This window comes from Salvia hispanica, chromosome 1 (genome assembly GCF_023119035.1).
Source record: "Salvia hispanica cultivar TCC Black 2014 chromosome 1, UniMelb_Shisp_WGS_1.0, whole genome shotgun sequence".
In the NCBI taxonomy this organism is placed as follows: domain Eukaryota; kingdom Viridiplantae; phylum Streptophyta; class Magnoliopsida; order Lamiales; family Lamiaceae; genus Salvia; species Salvia hispanica.
Genome location: NC_062965.1, coordinates 23,142,484 through 23,161,365, shown reverse-complemented (window position 1 = coordinate 23,161,365; position 18,882 = coordinate 23,142,484). Strand labels below are relative to the sequence as shown.

Genomic DNA, 18,882 nt, shown 5'->3' with positions numbered 1-18,882 from the left:
ATTTTTGACTTGATTTCAACTGTAGTATTTTTGTGATTGAGCTACGATGTATATACATATATGTGTAGAGGATATTTATTATAAGGAGATTGTAACAAATATGAAAGCATTAGGTAAAGTCAAAGCCATGAATGATATAACGTTGTATATATCTGATTATTGATGTTGCCGCGGCGGCTTCGTAATTGATTACACTTGTAGAATTATTTATTAAGTCAATGAAAGTGATCTCAATTTCTAAAATATGTATCCACCAATTATTATGTTTTTTACTTTTTCATGAACAATCTCATCAGATTTTGTCAAAGATTGAAATGTAAGAGATTGAATTAAATAGATACCACTAGACTTGGTTACCACCTTCTCTAAAATATGACGATTTCTAGTGTTTAAGTCAAACAATATGAATGTTGACATCTTTATTATTTTTATGATAACTGAAGTGACATTTAACAAGTTGACAGAATATTTTAAATCTATTTTTACTAAATATTAATTTATTTTTAATTTTGTAGATTTCCATTATCTGAATAATACTCATCATGTAATATTTATTCATATGTCATGGTATATTCCGCTTCAACTGTTTGCCGAAATACCTAACAAAAATTTGTGTGGTGAGAAAATGTTTGATTAAATCCCACATGATGACGTGACCGGAGAGTTGTATTTCGGGAATAAGAAATATCCCATTTCTTGATGCCAGATTCTCTATTATCTTTTTACAGTCAAGTTAGTTTCTTATCTCTCTACTTTAATACTTACACCCACCTTCTCTCTCTCCAATTAAACACTTTAACCAATAACTCCTAAAATTCTGTGCCGGGCTAAGCAATGTGTCATCTTAGACGGGACGGAGGGAGTATAATTTTTAGGAATTGTTAGTGTGTTACTGGTTTAATGACAAGTGGTGTTTATATGTGTATTTAAGATTTGGAGATAATCACAATTCTAATATTCAAAATCTTCATTTGATCATCTGCTTCAAGCAGATATATGAGATAAGAGTGAGATTTGTGAGTTTGAATCCACATAAACAATTGTGAAAAACGGCAGCTGATCCAATTTGTGCCTTTTGACGAAAAGTATGTCGTCGGTTGATAGAGAGAAATCAGCATCAAACGGCTTCGATTCAACAAACCATCGAACAACTGATGTTCACAGAAGAGTGAACAGGTACAAGGTGTATTTTGTTTGGACAATACGTCGAGCGGTTAAGGTGCTAACTCGCATAGAAGCATGGGACGGATAGATTTTTTTTTTTAATAGCTTCGTAGGAGTAGCTTCGGTTAGGCCTTATGTGGAACAAGCTCCGATTTTCAGAATACCCAAACACCAATTGCAATAAAGAACAATCAGCAAGGATGAACTCGGAATAGAAAAGAGAGAACAAAGGGAATTACGTGGTTCGGCCGTAAGACCTACATCCACGGAGAAGACGATCTAAAATTTTATTCAATCACACCAAGGAATACAAGAATCACAGCTATATGAAACTAGAACAAGATCACTCACACTCACACTATGCGCTCAATACAATCCCAGAAAGAACACAATTTGAGTCTCACAGAGAAAGTGAATCTTACTTCTCAACCGCTGCAGAAGAATGAGCTGCTCCCCTTTTATATCTTGATTAAGCTCAAGCCTCTTGAGCTCTCCCATAACTGACTGATCTCTCACAACCTCCCAACTGCTTAGTTGTTAGAATCATCAACGGCTATTTTGCCAAAGAACAAAGAACAAAACCCCCAAATGCCTTTTATCCTCATTTGCAGTTTGGTCCCTCTACTTCTTGCTATTCATTAGTTCCACCCCCTAACACCTTAGTTCATGATATTCGAAATCCTATAGTTATTAAGTAGTACTCCCTCTGTATGCCATTATCCATATTGCACTAACTTATTTCCACTCACTTTTCTTAACATTTTTCAAAACCCGTGAGACTAGTATATAATGTTCTATAGGAATATGAAAGATAAATAAGGTGACAATTCAATAATGTTCCAAGGCCCAATATTAAAACCTCCACATGGACTACACCACTATTATTATCAGCCCACTGGTATCATTCTTCTAGCTTTCTCTTTTCTTCAAAATAATTGATTTTTGATAAAGAGAGATTACACACATTATCTTCTTCCTTTTGCTTCATCTTATCACTTTTCTTTACCACCTTTCTCCTTTCTATCCATTTTGATTTGGCTGGCTTAATGGTGTACACACATTTTCCCTTTATTTTTCCACCTTTAGCTTTTCCTTTTTGTTCCACTTTGATATTACTAGATAATGGTGTAGACAACTAGACACATTTCCCATAACTTTTTCACCTTTAGCATCTTTTAGAATTTGATTTGCTGGATAATTAACTGATTTCACACTATGCAGTTGACTTGACTTGACTTGGAAAAGATTTGTTTTAGCTTTGAACGTAAGTGCAATTTAGCACTCTGCATTGACAACATGGAGAGAGTTTCCCCATTTTCCCTACTTTTCAAACTCATACTGTTTCCTTGTCTTAGCAATGCTACCACTCATCAAATCAGTACTGATAAGTCTTCACTTCTTGCATTCAAACCCCCTCATCCCTTCAGATCCTGACAATATTTTGAAAAGAAATTGGACCGCCGGGACCTCTGTTTGCATATGGTTAGGAGTTACTTGTGATTCGCATTATAATAGGGTGACTCATTTAGATCTCTCGAGTATGGGACTCAATGGGAGTATTCCACCGGATATCGGAAATCTTTCTTTTCTTGTTTCTCTGGATTTGAGTTGGAACCGTCTTCATGGTGGCCTACCAAAGGACATTTGCATCCACAACAAACTTCCAAGAGTTAAGGAACTTCAGCTATCCTTCAACGATTTGGAAGGAGAGATACCACTGGGCTTGGGTGAATGTCAACAACTCGAGATTCTTGACTTGTTGTACAACAACTTTGGTGGACATGTGCCTCGAGAAATCGGTAACATCACACGCCTTACAAAATTAGACCTTCATTGGAACAATCTATCAGGTTGGAAACAAAGATTAGTACCCTATACTATTTTTATTATCATCAAATATAAATGTCTCATGACTTCATTATTATTGTCCAGGTACTATTCCGAAAGAGATTGGCCATCTTAGTAATCTAGAGTTTATGGATTTAGGGTCCAACAAACTGCGGATCCATCCCAAAAGAAGTAGGGAACAGAGCTACACCAAGACGCAGGGGAACTTGATTCAAAGCCAAAGAGAGAATTGTGTGCTTTTCGTATTTACCTTTTAGTTGTGTTTTCTATGTCATTTTACCTTTTCAATTGCTATTTTCGTTGTCGTGTTTCTATTTCTTTTTACCTTTTTTAATTGCTACTTCTGTGGTTACATTTTGTAGTAATTTTTAAATATTCAAACTATAAACTAGCTTTTGCACCATAAATTGTACAAACAATTTTTTTGATCAATTTCCTTAATTATCGCTGACAAAATAACTCAATCGAACAGTTCGTGCCACAGCGCATGAATGCTCACATCTCTAATCTCAGGAAATCCCATTAAGTTGTAAGATAATTGGGCCAAAAGCCAAAATTCTACTGTACTACTTTTTCACCAAATATTTTCTCCAGGCCCAAAATAAAATTCTAACTCCAAAATCAATTTATATCTATAGGCGCAACTAAGATATCTAACTTACATACACCAATAATTAAATTACTTTAGATAATGCTCAATGTTTATCATTTAAGTCTTAGATTCATGAGATTACTCAGTTTTATCACTTATTTCAGAGAAATAATATGCTTATATTCAATCTATAAGCATTATACACGTTTCTTGTTACTTGCTCAAATTGTATGATATATTTAGTTCGATTCTAGTATAAATCCAAAATTATTGTGGATATTTTTAATTTCTTTTACATTTTTTTTGTAAAAACTAATGCTCGAGTTGTCTTGATTTGCTCTTTTTTTATGACTTCAAATGAGTTTAATAAAATGACAAATTGACATGTTTAACTCAATGGAACAGTTCATGCCACAGGTAACTGATGAAAGGCTCAAGAGAACATTGTAACTGAAGAAACATAGAAATAAAAAGCAAACAAAAAGAACGATCCAGATGAAGGTCCATTAAAGTGCAAATAATTGGCCCAAAATAAAATTCTACCCTTTTCACCAAATATTTTCTCCAGGCCCAAAATAAATTCTAATTCCAAGGTCATATTCATGAGATTACTCAATATTTATTACTTATGTCTTGGACTAATTAAATGATTGTTTGTTTTTCTTAGACTAAAATCATAGCAAATTTCATATAATGAGATAGTAACCAAGACTTAATTAGAGGTATATAATTAAACTAACTTGCTAAAGATAATAAGATATGTATAGAATTTTCATAATATTCATTACAAATACATATAATATGTATTGTTTGTAGTTATGTAATAAGAATTGTTTTTAGTTAAGCGCTGCCCTATATATCACAGCTAAAACTCAAAATTACTGCAGCTGAAATTAACCCCAAACTGCGAAATTCATTTGAAACTTACTCTACGTGACAAAATAATGGCTTGCACAGACAAGCAGGGGCGGAGCTACGCTGGGGCATGGGGCCCTTGAGCCCCCAGCCATCGAAATTTGAACTATAATATATTCCCTACGTCCCAGATTTATAGTCACATTTAGTTATGACACGGGTTTTAAGGAATTGATGGAGTGTATAATTAATGAAATAAGAGGTGGAGTGTGTAATAAATGAATGAGATTGTGGAGTGAGATGATAGAGTGTGTAATAAATGAAGTGAGATGATGAAGTGTGTAATAAATGAAGTGAGTTAGTTGAAGGTGGGTCTCTCTTTGACTTTTTGATTTTTTATTTTTTTTTTTGATTTATTTTAATGTAGATAATGGAATTTGGGTGTAATTTTAGTGAATAATGGGGTAAAATTTTATGTCCAAATATGGAAAATTCTAAATGTGACTATAAATATGGGACGGACTTTTATGGCAAAATGTGACTATAAATCTGGAACGGAGGGAGTATATATTCAGCAACATTAATCAAATGATCAGTTGGTAGTGCAGTTGGTAAGGGATGCCGGCTACAGATAATGGTTGTTGGAGAGGTGTTGAGTTCGAATCTTAGCCCTGACTTTCTTTATAGAATTTTTGCCCAATGTTAGTAAGTCGTTTCTTGTCAAATAAATTGCGATGTTTACCTAATTACTATGAAAGATTATTTGTATAGTTTTATCCAATTTACTCCCTCTGTTCCAAGGTATTAGACCAACTTTCATTTTTGGGATGTCCCAACATATTAGACTCATTTCTTTTTTAGCAAAAAACATCTATCTTATTTTATTCTCCACCTACTTTTTTCTCTCTTCTCTCCCCTACTTTTTCCTTTTCTCATACTTTACTCTATTCACTTTTACTATTTAAATATCAATTCCTTAAATCATGTGCCCAAAAAAAGTGAGTCTAATACTTCGGGACGGAGGGAGTATTTGTTTTTAGTAATGGAATTATTTAAATTGAATAATAGAATGGTGGGAGCCTTGAGCACGCTCTTGCGGAAGAACATGGCTCTGAGTGGTGTGTTCTTGCCAAAGAGCAGGGAGTAAAAGTGGATCCGGACTCACTTCCATACTCTTGCCAGAGAGCATGGACGTGGAAGCTCTTATTTTCCAAAAACATATTAGGTAGTAATTTGCCAGAAGTAACTTTTATTTTCATAACCAAATCAAGGCACGAAATAATAACTTGAACACGAAACATATTAGGTAGTAATTTGCCAGAAGTAACTTTTATTTTCATATTAGGTGACTTGACTTGACTTGGAAAAGTTTTCTCCAAAATTCTACCTTCACTGCAATTATTTTAGCTTTTAATACAAAATGTCTTCTTAGCCCCAATCACACTTCAAGTACGTTACTCTATTTCTATTTTAAATCAACACATATTTTAAGAATTATACTAAAAGAAAAGTTAGTGGAATGTAATTTTTATTATTGTAGGGATCAGACCGCTTAGGGTTCACTAATTACCGGGACCTCTTTTATTGATTGGTTCTGAAATTGCTAATCTCAGAGGTACAAGCCAATACAATAGTGGTATCACGATTACACACTAAGTACAAGAGTTACAATCAGAAGCCCTAGACTAATCTCAAGCACTCCTCTGGTCTTGAGATTCCATCACTTCCGATAGTACCTGCACACTTAGTAAGAAAATTAGTCACACAAGAAATGATCCCGAAGGATCTAAACCACAAGAAAGGACTAAGTCAGAGAATCGGGCCACGAGTGGCTCAGGTCACAACAGTGACTGCACTAGGCCTCAGACCTCCCCAATCCTCACAGCAAGTCACAAAGGAGAGCACCGTTGAACGAACTCAAAACCAGAGATCGGTGGAACCCTAGATCTCACCGGTCAACGCGACACCACGGCCGTCTCACACGCGGACTCACACCAACAACTTCAGAACACAACCAAGAACACAAGAACCCTCACCACACACTCCAAGCACTTCGGGATTGGTCACAGACAAAAGACCAAACCCTAGAAAGAGAAGGAAACCGAAGAAGTTGCCTAACACTCAATCTACACCGGTAGAACTCTTAGGAACTGAGAATCATCGGTGGAACAGAAAGCTCGAAGGAGAACTCCGGCTGGATTCGCCGGAATCTTAGAGAGAAGGAAGAGAAGCGGCGGTTTCTGAGAGCAAGAGAGAGAGAGAGTTGAAAATCGAATGAGAGAAGCCAAAAGGCATTCTCTCACTTAACAAACACACCTCGCATCCGACGGCTGTGTGCACGATCCGCGTGGAGTTGCCAGGTGTCTCACATCCAGCAGCCCTCACAAAGAAACGGGCCAGACTTAATTTGGGCCAACACACATTCTTATGGGCTCAACAAAAGGCAGCCCAACCGAATTAATAATAGGAAGCCCAAAGCAAAGAGTCCAATATTCCAACATTCTCCACCTTTGGACTACTTCTGGAGAAACAGGGGAGAGCCTTGGTCTACTGCTGCTTCATCATTGCCTACAAGGCATTCCTATCACCAAAGAACACAAAGTTCATTAGATAGAAGATGCCAGGTTGCCTAACAAAACACCAGATGGTAAACCAATTAGTTTTGTAGGACTTAGATTGCCTTGTGACTTCAGAGAGTCAGCAAGGTCTTTCCCCCGGGACATGCAATGCACATGCTAACCAAAATCAAAATGCAACTTTTTGATGCATGATAACAACTTATCCACAGGAAGACATTTGGTACCCATATCAGCTGGGTTATGATCAGTATGCACCTTTTGTAAAAGAACTTCACCTTTTTCCACAACATCTCTAATGAAATGGAACCTAACATCTATATGCTTAGTTCTATCATGGAAGACAGGATTCTTACAAAGTTGAATGGCAGACTGACTATCAGAGTATAACACAGGAGCAGATTTAATAAAATTGAGTTCAGAGAGAACTCCCTTTAACCAGATTGCCTCCTTCATAGCCTCTGTTATGGCTATGTACTCTGATTCTGTTGTAGACAGAGCTACAATGTGTTGGAGTTGTGATTTCCAACTAACACAAGACCTGCAAACCTGAAACACATAGGAAGTTGTGGACTTCCTCTTATCCTTATCATTTGCATAGTTAGAATCAACAAAACCACACAACTCAACACCTTGATCATGCTTAGAAAAACACAAACCATACTTAGAAGTATTTTTCAGGTATCTAAGCAACCATTTGAGAGCCTCCCAATGCACTGGCCCAGGGTTAGACATGTATCTACTCAAGCAAGAAACAGCATAGGCAATATCAGGCCTAGTACTAACCATAAGATACATCACAGAGCCAATAGCATTAGAATAAGGGACCTTTTGCATAGCTTTCACCTCAGATTCAGTTGTAGGACAAAGGTCCTTACTCAGCATAAAATGAGCAGCTAAAGGAACAAAAGCAATTTTAGCACCAAGCATATTAAACTTCTCAAGAATTTTTTGCACATAAGGTTCCTGATGAAGGACCAGAGAAGAGGACTTTCTATCCCGAAGGATATTGATCCCCAAAATCTTTTTAGCATCACCAAGATCTTTCATGTCAAAATTTTCACACAAAGCACTTTGCACATGTTTAATAGACTTCATGCAAGGACCCATAATAAGCATGTCATCCACATACAGCAGCAAGAACACAGACACTTTATCAAGGTTTTTCACATACAAACAGGCATCAAAGGTACTCCTAACAAAGCCTAACTTCTGCATGCATGTATTAAACTTGATATTCCACTGCCTAGGAGATTGTTTAAGACCATACAGAGCCTTCTTAAGCAAACACACATGATTGGGAAAGTTAGGATCCACAAAACCCTCTGGTTGTTTCATGTATATGGGTTTATCCAAATCACCATGAAGAAAAGCAGTTTTGACATCCATTTGCTTTAATTCCCAATTAAAATGAGCACATAAGGCAAGCATTACTCTTACAGTAGTAAACTTAACCACAGGAGCAAAAATTTATGTATAATCTATCCCCTCTTGCTGAGTAAAACCTTTGGCAACCAACCTAGCCTTGTACCTCAACCCCTCAATCTCATCTTTCAATTTAAACAACCACCTGCAATCAACTACAGAGGCACCAGGGGGTAGAGGCACAAGGATCCAAGTATTATTGACAAACAGAGAGTGGATTTCTTCTTGCATAGCTTTAAACCACAAATCCCAAAACTTGGACCTTTGAGCCTGCTTAAAAGATTGAGGCTCATTTCCATCAGATTCAAACACATTAAAAGCTAGGGCAACTAAATTCACAAAAGAACCAAATCTATCAGGGGGTTTACCAACCCTTCTTACTCTATCCCTAGTTAACTGATAATTGTGTAAATCTGGATTATTATTGGGTTGTGGCTCACCATCAAAAACATTTTCATGGTCAGGGTCTTGGTTTTCCAGAGGCTCAGGGGGTATAGGATCTGGGTTGATAGGGGAAGAGTTCCACACCTGCTCCACCTCAGTGGAAGCATCACTGCCCTGGGACTCCACCTCACTTGAGGACCTCTCCTCAGATTGCTCCACCTCACTAAGAGGTTCACCATCTGAGGATGGAGAAGCAGGGGACCTGGGAACAACACAAGGGAAGTCTTCTTCATTGAAGATGACATCCCTACTGACCACAACCTTGAAACCAGGTTCATCCCTAACCCACACCCTATAACCCTTAACACCATCAGGATAGCCAACAAAAACACCCTTCCTTGACCTTGGGTCTAACTTATCAGTTTTTGAATGAATAAAAGCACTACACCCAAACACCCTTAGGTGTGACAGATTGGGTTTTCTACCAGTGAAAACATGCTCAGGGCATCTGCCCTTAAGAGGAACAGAAGGGGATCTATTTATCAAATAACAAGCAGTGTAAAGGGCTTCACCCCAAAACTTTTTTGACAAACCACTTTTGGACAGGAGACACCTGACCTTTTCAAGTAAAGTCCTATTCATCCTCTCAGCAACTCCATTTTGCTGAGGGGTGTAAGGAGTAGTTTTATGTCTCCTAATCCCAGATTTTTGACACAAAGAATCCATTTGAGCATTGCAAAACTCAAGGCCATTATCTGTCCTAATGGTCTTGATACACTTTCCAGTTTGATTTTCAATTAAAACTCTCCAATTTGAAAAGGTTTGAAAAACATCAGACTTATGTTTTAAAAGAAAACACCAAACTTTTCTTGAAAAATCATCCACAATGGATAGGAAATACACAGATCCAGAGTGGGTAGTAACAGAGGCAGGGCCCCAAACATCCATATGCAAGTACTCTAAGACAGCTTGACTAACATTTTCAGTCACAGGGGTGGGAAAAGACACCCTATGCTGTTTTCCCATCACACAAGTTTCACAAAAGGGGAGCTCATTTTTGAAATCCAACTCACTCAAAATATCAGAATTTTTCAAAAGTTTTAACCCCTTCTGACTCATGTGCCCAAGTCTATTATGCCACAGTAAAGCCTTATCCATTTTAACCAGATTTACACTATGATCATAACTAGTTAGAGGCTTAGCAGTACACACATACAGATTACACTTTTTCACAGCTTTAAACAGGCATAGCACACCCTTACAGATCTTCATAATACCCTGCCCCCACTTTTACTTTTAGACCTAGACCTGCCTCTGTTTGACTTCTTACCATTCCTAGAGGAATTATTGCCATCCCATCTAGATTTAGATCTCCCTCTCACATTCAAAGCCTTAGTTTGAGAAGATTTAGGGTTAAAGTTTTCTTTAAGCTCCAATTCCTTTGACTTTAAAGAACTGATTATTATGTCTAGAGGGGCACTATCCCTTCCATACTTTTTAGTTGTCTTAACATCACCATAAGTATCAGGGATAGCGTTCATGAGGGCTATGCTGGTATACTCATCAATTGTTTTATCTCCAGACCTTTTAATGTCCTGGACCAATTTTTGAAAAGTATCAATATTATCATCTATTTCCTTTGAAAGATTCAGTTTTAATTTAAAAAGCTTTTCCAGAAGATACATCCTGGTGGACGTAGAAGTTTCAGTATAGAGAGTATCCAGCTTAGCCCACATCTCACTGGCAGATTCAATAGCCCCAACCTTTCTAATAACAGAGTCAGAGGATCCCAGACACACAAAGATCAAGTCCAGGAGAGTTCCTCCCTATCTGTCACGTGTACCCCGACAAGAGGATTTCCCAGTTCACAATCACCCAATGTTTGGGGGTGCAGGGGGTCACTCAAGGCGGTTAAGGCACAGGGTGGATAGGTAATTCACTCAAGACACAGAACAGAGCACTGAGATACACACCTTGAGTAAGAAAAGAGAAGCAAGCAAGCAAGCGGAAGAAAAGAAAGCTGTAAGCACCAAGATCATGCAAGAAAACAAAAGCACAGAGTCTAGACCGCGGCCAGCGGTTACTTCCAGCAGCAAAAGCCCAAGCCTAGGGTTCTAAGAAAACAGTAAAGAAGAGGTTTAGCCAATTTACCAGAGCGGTTACCCTTCGTTAAGGTGTAACCGTCTTACCTCAGGGCCTATACCGGAGGCCGAGCTTTACTCTGACGAGCCCACCTCCTTAATTTGCGACCCGGCGCGCCCAAGTGATCCCCCTGTGGCTCTGATACCACTGTAGGGATCAGACCTCTCGGGATTCGCTAATTACCGGGACCTCTTTTATTGATTGGTTCTAAGATGGCTAATCTCAGAGGTACAAGCCAATTACAACAGTGTTATCTTGATTACACACTAAGTATAAAGTTACAAGCAGAAACCCTAGACTAATCTCAAGCACTCCTTGGTTCTTGAGATCCCATCCTTTCTGGTTGTACCTGCACACTCAGTAGACGAATTAGTCACACAAGAAACTGATCCCGAAGGATCTTAACACAAAAAGAGACTAAGTCAGAGAATTGAGCCACGAGTGGCTCAGGTCACAGCAGTGACTGCACTAGGCCTCAGACCTCCCCAATCCTCACAGCAAGTCACAAAGGAGAGCACCGTTGAACGAACTCAAACCAGAGATCAGTGTAACCCTAGATCTCACCGGTCACCGCACACCACAGCCGTCTCACACGCAGACTCACACCCACAGCTTCAGAACACAGCCAAGAACACAAGAGCCCTCACCACACACTCCAAGCACTTCGGGATTGGTCACAAACAGAAGACCAAATCCTAGAAAGAGAAGGAAACCGAAGAAGTTGCCTAACACTCAATCTACACCGGTAGAACCCGTAGGAACTGAGAATCATCGGTGGAACAGAAAGCTCGAAGGAGAACTCCGGCTGGATTCGCCGGAATCTTAGAGAGAAGGTGGTTTCTGAAACAAGAGAGAGAGAGAGATTGAATCGAATGAGAGAAGTCAGACAACCTTCTCTCACTTAACAAACACACCACTCATCCAACGGCTGTGAGCCTTGATCCGCGTGGAGTTGCCAGGTGTCGCACATCCAGCCACTCTGGATAAGTGAACGGGCCAGGCTCAATTTGGGCCAACACATATTCTTATGGGCTCAGCAAAAATAGCAGCCCAACCGAATAATAATAGAAGCCCAAAGCAAGGAGTCCAATAATCCAACAGTTTTGTAGGAGTATAATTTAAATACTAGTCTTCTTGTTAGCTCACATTAGCACTCTCCATTTGCATTGTGGAGAGAGTATCCCCATTCTACAAATTTTCCCACCCTCTAAAAATCCTCTCAAAACAAAAAAAAATGACATTTTCACCCCTTGAACGATGTCCTCCCATTTTCCAAGTTCGATGCGAATTTTAAATCATTCTGAATCAGTCGATGTTTTTATCGTCGTTCGCATCGACTATTGGAATTCCATCATTAATAGGCTTCTGCATTAGAAAACATTCTTTGATATTTAAATAATAGGACAATAAAAAATTGGAAATGTGTATCTCTATTACTAGAGTTAATTTATTTAATATAATCATTTCTTTTTAATGGTTTTTATATTATTCATAGAACTGAATTATACTATTTTGATGTGTTTCTTTTAGACAAAGGGGAAAGTGAAGAGAATGAAGTATAAGAAAACAAAAGAGAAAAGTTGAATAAGAACAACAGTTTTTTGCTAAAATAAGAAACGACTCAACTGCCTTAGGACGGCCTATAAAATAATACGGTTTAATTACCTTGGTTCAACCTAGAGAGTATAAAGTATTTTTGTTGCTTATTCGTTGCATTATATGAACTCACGGCCAGTTAAAAGGCTGAAGATTAAATAAAAAAGACTTAGTCGGAAGTAATTCGCTCGTTTTTTGCTTACTTCATTATGACCAACTCAAAAAAGATATTATATGCCTTGTGAATAGTCTTTGTCTATTTTTCCTCCAAAATTTACTCATTCCACATTTTTTTGAAAAATAATTGGACCACCACTCCAAGAAACTTACTTTGTGTTTAAATTTTTTTAGGCTTCGAAAATAATATGTTTATTATATCTAAAATTCTTGTTTTTGTGTTTACTTCATTATGTGAGCGTAATCTGTCCTTTGCAATTGAAAGCTGAGTAAAGTACCCAATTTCTTTTTTTGTGCATGTATATAAATTATTAAAGCTGACTTGCGGAGCCATCTGTGCTCAAACTTCAAACACGTTTAGAGTTAATTTATAGATATAAATAGGCAAATGAAGTAGAGTAGATATACAAAAACATCAGCCATGAAAACATCATACCTTTTTCCTACATATCTTTCTCTCCTAACACTGTGTCTATGTGTGTATCCTTCAAGAGCAGCCACAAGTGAAGCAGAGGCTTTGATGAGATGGAAATCCAGCCTATCATCTTCTGCTTCTCTCGAGTCTTGGTCCGTCAACAACATCAGCAACCACTGCAGATGGATTGGCATTCGCTGCAACGACCAGGGATTTGTCTCTGGGATTGATCTCCCCGGTGCAGAGCTTGCAGGGACATTGGACCTGTTCCATTTCACTTCATTGCTGAATCTCACCACTTTCAACCTCAGTGGGAATGCTCTCAATGGCTCCGTACCAGCTGCTCTTGGAAACCTCACAAGCCTCACTCTCTTGGACCTCTCCTACAATCTGTTTTCTGGCGCCATTCCACCAGAGATCGGCCGCTTGACAGAGCTTCGATACCTGAGCTTCTCCGAAAACTATATGGTTGGAGAAATCCCATATCAGATTGGCAATATGAGGAAGGTGCGTTTCTTGGATTTGGGCTCTAATTACTTTGAAACTCCTGACTGGTCTCGATTTCCCACATTCCCTTTCCTCACTCACCTTAATCTTGAATGGAATGAACTCACCTTGGAATTCCCACACTTCATAACCACTTGTCTCAACCTTGAATATATTGACCTCGCCGACAATGGTTTCCAAGGCCCTCTGTCACCAAATATCACTAACCTCTCCAAGTTGAAGGATCTTCGCCTCAGCGACAACTTCTTCTCTGGAAACATTTTTGATACAGTAAGCCTTATTCCAAACCTGCAAAATCTAGAGCTGAACAATATTTCGTTTATAGGAGAAATCCCTCCTTCTATAGGCCTACTCACGAATCTCCGAAGTCTAGATCTTCGATTGAACAGATTCAATTCCTCCATTCCTCAAGAGCTCGGCCTGTGTAACAAGCTGACCTACTTAGATTTATCCGAGAATTCACTCTCGGGGCCGTCGCCACCATCCTTAACAAATCTAGGCAATTTATATTATTTGTACATATCGGGTAATAGCCTGATTGGTGAAATATTGCCCTCTTTCATCAAGAGTTGGAGAAAACTAATCTCAATAGAAATTAAAGACAATGAATTGAGTGGAGAATTTCCATAAGAAATAGGCTTGCTCACAAACCTCAAGTATCTTGATCTCTATAATAACTCGTTTTCAGGCAGGGAATCTTAATATTCTCAAATACTTGAACCTATCACACAATAGCCTCACAGGACATATACCTTCATCTCTTGGAAACTTGAGTGATCTCGAATCGTTGGATCTGTCAACAAACTGTTGGTTTCTGGATTTACAAGATATAAGCTGGGCGTAATACAACCCAAAAGAAGGTATACAAATGAACTAACTGAATCGAAATTACAACGGAAAATTCGAAATAAATAAACCGTAAAAAGAATTTAGCCGAGTCGAGGAGGCCTCTTTCCGCAAGACGATATACGCCCCGGTAGTGCTCTTCGGATTGGCGTTTCGTCCCCAAAGATAAAACGGCTAGCGTCTCTGATGAAGCAGCACCGCAATCAACAAGCTCCGGCAAACTGGATGGAGGAGAGGGCAGAGCTTCGACAGAAGAATAATGTAGAGGGAGGAGAGAGTGTATGATGCAGAGTGTGGATTCTAGTTTCTGTGTGTAGAATGCTAGAATGGCTAGCCTATTTATAGGCTCAGTCCACTGTAGGGGTCAATGCAGCCTTGATGGCTGTCATCAATGTCAGACCGTAACGGTCGTCGGTTACGAGCTGTAATGTTCGGGCGTTACGAGCCGTTACACGCTCAGAGCTAGAGAGGTTGAATCTAGATGCTTCTAGATTCGGTGGTCATGACGTGGATTGTCACGTGTCAGCCACGTTGGCTTACCGCGTCACACTGGCAAGGTGTCATCCCGCTTGGCTCGCTGACGTGGAAACGGTGGTGGTCTAAAAAGAATTAGACCCTAGACCCACTAGCCTTGGGCCAAGCCCAAGCACCAAGCCCACGACCAGGCCCAATGAACAGCCCAAAGACCACCCAAAGACCAATTGCCAAGATCCAAGTCCAAGTCCAAGTCCAAGGGCACGGGCACGGGCACGAGCACGAGCACGGGCGCGGGCGGCTCGGGCTCGAGGCTCGCGGATCGCGGCTCGTGGCTCGCGGCGCGGCGGACGTGTGCGCGCGTGTGGGCTCTTACAACCCATCTTAGTCCACTATAATTATTACATGTAATAATCCTTCTTATTAAATATTAGTTTAATAAGGTTGAAACTTTCAATGTGGGATAATTAATTCTCTTAATTATTTCCTAAGCTTCTCTCATAGCTCATTAAGTTTGCAATTTTGCACAACTTTAATCCATTATTTCTTATTCACCGGGAATCGGATTTGAGAAAATAAATATTCCATGGTCATCTACTCCGGACGTAGATCGACGCTATATCATTTAATTTCACAAAATTAAATGTCTCGTTGAAATTATAATTTGGTCAAAGTCCATTGACCGACATAGATTCCAACAGTCCACCACATGAGTGGAAATAGCCAAATGCATATGCATGCAGACACAAGCTCAACACTCGAGAGGTATATAAGCATAAAGATAGGTAGCTTTTAGCTTTGAACTAGCCCCCACAGCGTGCACCGAAACAATGGTGTTAACACTTAAACACCTTAACCTCATCCGTTCTCATGATAGACTTATCCTCACCACAAGGCAAGTTTTCAAACACTCTATTGCTCTCTAGGGAATAGATGTAGATGAGTGTTTCTCACGAACTCTCATAGCTTAGTTTTCCCATTGAACCAAATTCTTGGGATCTCCAGTCATCATGGTTAGGTTGCCACTATGACAATTCTTTGGATTTGTGGATTTCAAACCCGATTTCCTCACAGCAACTTATTCATCTGATCACCGGTTTAACCCTTTGGTTAGCGGATCCACTAGATTATCTATTGACTTCACATAGTCAATTGTAATCACGCCTGTTGTGATCAAATGTCTCACGGTATTATGTCGTCGACGAATATGTCGAGACTTACCGTTATAGAAGCCATTGTTCGCCCTCCCGATAGCGGCTTGGCTATCACAGTGAATCAACACTGGTGGCACTGGCTTAGACCAACCTGGAATATCCTCAAGGAAGTTCTTAAGCCATTCGGCTTCTTCCCCAACTTTATCTAAAGCTATGAATTCTGATTCCATGGTTGAACGGGCTATACATGTCTGTTTCGTGGATTTCCACGAGACAACACCACCCCCAATAGTAAAGACGTATCCACTTGTTGAAAGTGAGTCCTTATTGTCGGATATCCAATTCGCATCACAGTACCCTTCAAGTACCGGGGGGTATCTCGAAAAATGTAGCCCATGATTTTGAGTATGCTTTAGATATCTCAAAACCCTTACAAGAGCTCTCCAATGCTCTTTGCTTGGATTACTCGTGTAACGACTCAACTTGTTCACGACACAAGCAATGTCCGACCGAGTGCAATTAGTTAAGTACATAATGCACCCAATGACCCATGCATATTCTTCTTGTGCAACGGGTTCGCCCTTGTTTTTGCTCAAGTGAACATCGAGTTCAATTGGAGTCTTAACCGGCGCGCCATCATAGGCATTGAATTTCTTCAATATCTTCTCAACATAATGAGATTGGGTTAAGATGATTCCATCGGATGTTCTTAGAATTTTCATTCTAAGAATTACATCGGCTAGACCCATGTCTTTCATGTCAAAGTTTCTCTTTAACATGGCTTTTGTCTCGTTAATCACTTGAGTGTTACTACCCATGATTAACATGTCATCAACGTAAAGACACACTATAACGTACCCGTTATCAGTGCTTTTAATATAGACACATTTGTCACACTCGTTGATTTTAAACCCATTTGATAACATTACATTATCAAACTTCAAGTGTCATTGCAACGGCGCTTGTTTCAATCCATATAGGGACTTTACGAGTTTGCATACTTTTTTCTCTTGTCCAGGTACTACAAACCCTTCGGGTTGTTCCATATAGATTTCATCCTCTATTTCACCATTTAGAAACGCAGTCTTAACATCCATTTGATGAATCTCAAGATTGTGCAATGCAGCAATCGCGAGAAGCACTCGGATAGATGTAATCCTCGTTACAAGTGAATAGGTATCGAAGAAGTCATGTCCTTCCTTTTGTTTAAAACCCTTTACAACCAATCGGGCTTTATACTTATCCACTGTTTCATCGGCCTTAAATTTTCTTTTAAGCACCCATTTGCACCCTAAAGGTTTGGCACCTTCGGGCAAATCAACCAACACCCAAGTGTGGTTTAGCAAAATTGAGTCAATTTCGCTTTGAACAGCTTCTCTCCAATGTAACCCGTCTGGGCCATCGAAGGCTACTTTTATTGACGTTGGCTCTTCATCCAACATAAAAGCAATGTAGTCAGGACCAAATGTTTTTGGTGTTCTGACCCTACTACCACGTCTTAGTACTGCATCACTTGGATCAGGCCTCACTCGCTTGCGCGATTTAGGCTCTTCATCCGTGGATTTAGAACTAGTGGCTTCATCCATTGTTTTAGAACTAGTGGCCTCATCTTCAATTCTTGTCTCAGAATTGATTGGGACTTCTTCTTTGTCCTTGCAAGGAAACGTATTTTCGAGAAATACGGCATTCCTTGACTCGATTGTTGTTCCTACTGTAATAGTCGATATTTCAGATTTGTGAACAACAAATCTATATGCACTACTGTTAAGTGCATATCCAATGAAGATACAATCAACCGTTTTAGGTCCAATTGTGACTTCCTTGGGCGGGGGAACCATCACCTTCGCCAAACACCCCCACACTTTGAGGTATTTGTAGGATGGTTTCCTTCCTTTCCACAACTCATAAGGACTGATGTCTTTTCCTTTGTGTGGGATTTTGTTAAGGATATAGTTGGCTGTCAAAATAGCCTCCCCCCACATGTTCTGGGGTAATCCTGAACTTAGTAGCAACGCTTTCATCATCTCTTTTAGAGTTCGATTTTTGCATTCTGCTATACCATTAGATTGTTGTGAGTATGGAGCAGTTGTTTGATTAATTATACCACTTGCGTTGCATAACTCCTCAAACGGGGCTACATACTCGTCTCCTCTATCACTTAGAATCGCTTTGATTTTATAACCAAGTTGATTCTCCACCTCATTCTTATAATTTTTGAACGCTTCAATTGCTTCATCTTTACTTCTTAAAAGATAAATGTAGCAATATCTTGTGCAATCATCTATAAAAGTGATTAAGTACTTTTTACCACCTCTAGTTTGCACCATCCTTAAATCACATACATCCGTGTGAATTAGTTCAAGGGGTTTCGTTTTCCGTTCAATTGAGTGAAACGGTAACTTAGTCATTTTTGCCTCAAGACATATTTCACATTTGTCTTGGGTATCCACTTCAATTGCCTTTAGTAAATCTAAATTTACTAATCTTTTTATGGCTTTTGAATTTACATATCCCAATCTACAATGCCACAAATTTGAAGACTCGGTCAAATAAGAGGAAGTAGATGCTTTATTATTATTGTTAGCCAAAGGCTTTGGAACAAGGCGCGTAGCCACACTAAGCTTGAAAAGTCCGTCGGTTACATAACCTTTTCCGAGGGACTTCTCAAACTTGTATAAAGCAAACCTATCAGACTCGAATACAAGTTTAAACCCCTTATTAACTAGT

General features: G+C 39.2%; 1 protein-coding gene across 1 annotated transcript; it reads left to right on the top strand.

The window, feature by feature from the left end:
• Positions 1 to 2,545: 2,545 nt before the first annotated feature.
• LOC125208190 (putative leucine-rich repeat receptor-like serine/threonine-protein kinase At2g24130) lies at positions 2,546 to 3,398 on the top strand. The gene is made up of 2 exons (XM_048107777.1): positions 2,546 to 3,014; positions 3,097 to 3,398. Exons 1-2 carry the CDS (start codon positions 2,705 to 2,707, stop codon positions 3,267 to 3,269), a joined length of 483 nt encoding a protein of 160 aa, XP_047963734.1. The 5' UTR covers positions 2,546 to 2,704; the 3' UTR covers positions 3,270 to 3,398.
• Positions 3,399 to 18,882: the final 15,484 nt, after the last annotated feature.

What these genes read in the sequence shown, in the direction of transcription:
- LOC125208190 (XM_048107777.1), top strand. Translation starts at nt 2,705, where the DNA reads ATGGGACTCAATGGGAGTATTCCACCGGATATCGGAAATCTTTCTTTT. An exon ending in TCATTGGAACAATCTATCAG is followed by an intron (nt 3,015 to 3,096) that starts GTTGGAAACAAA and finishes ATTATTGTCCAG; the next exon opens with GTACTATTCCGAAAGAGATT.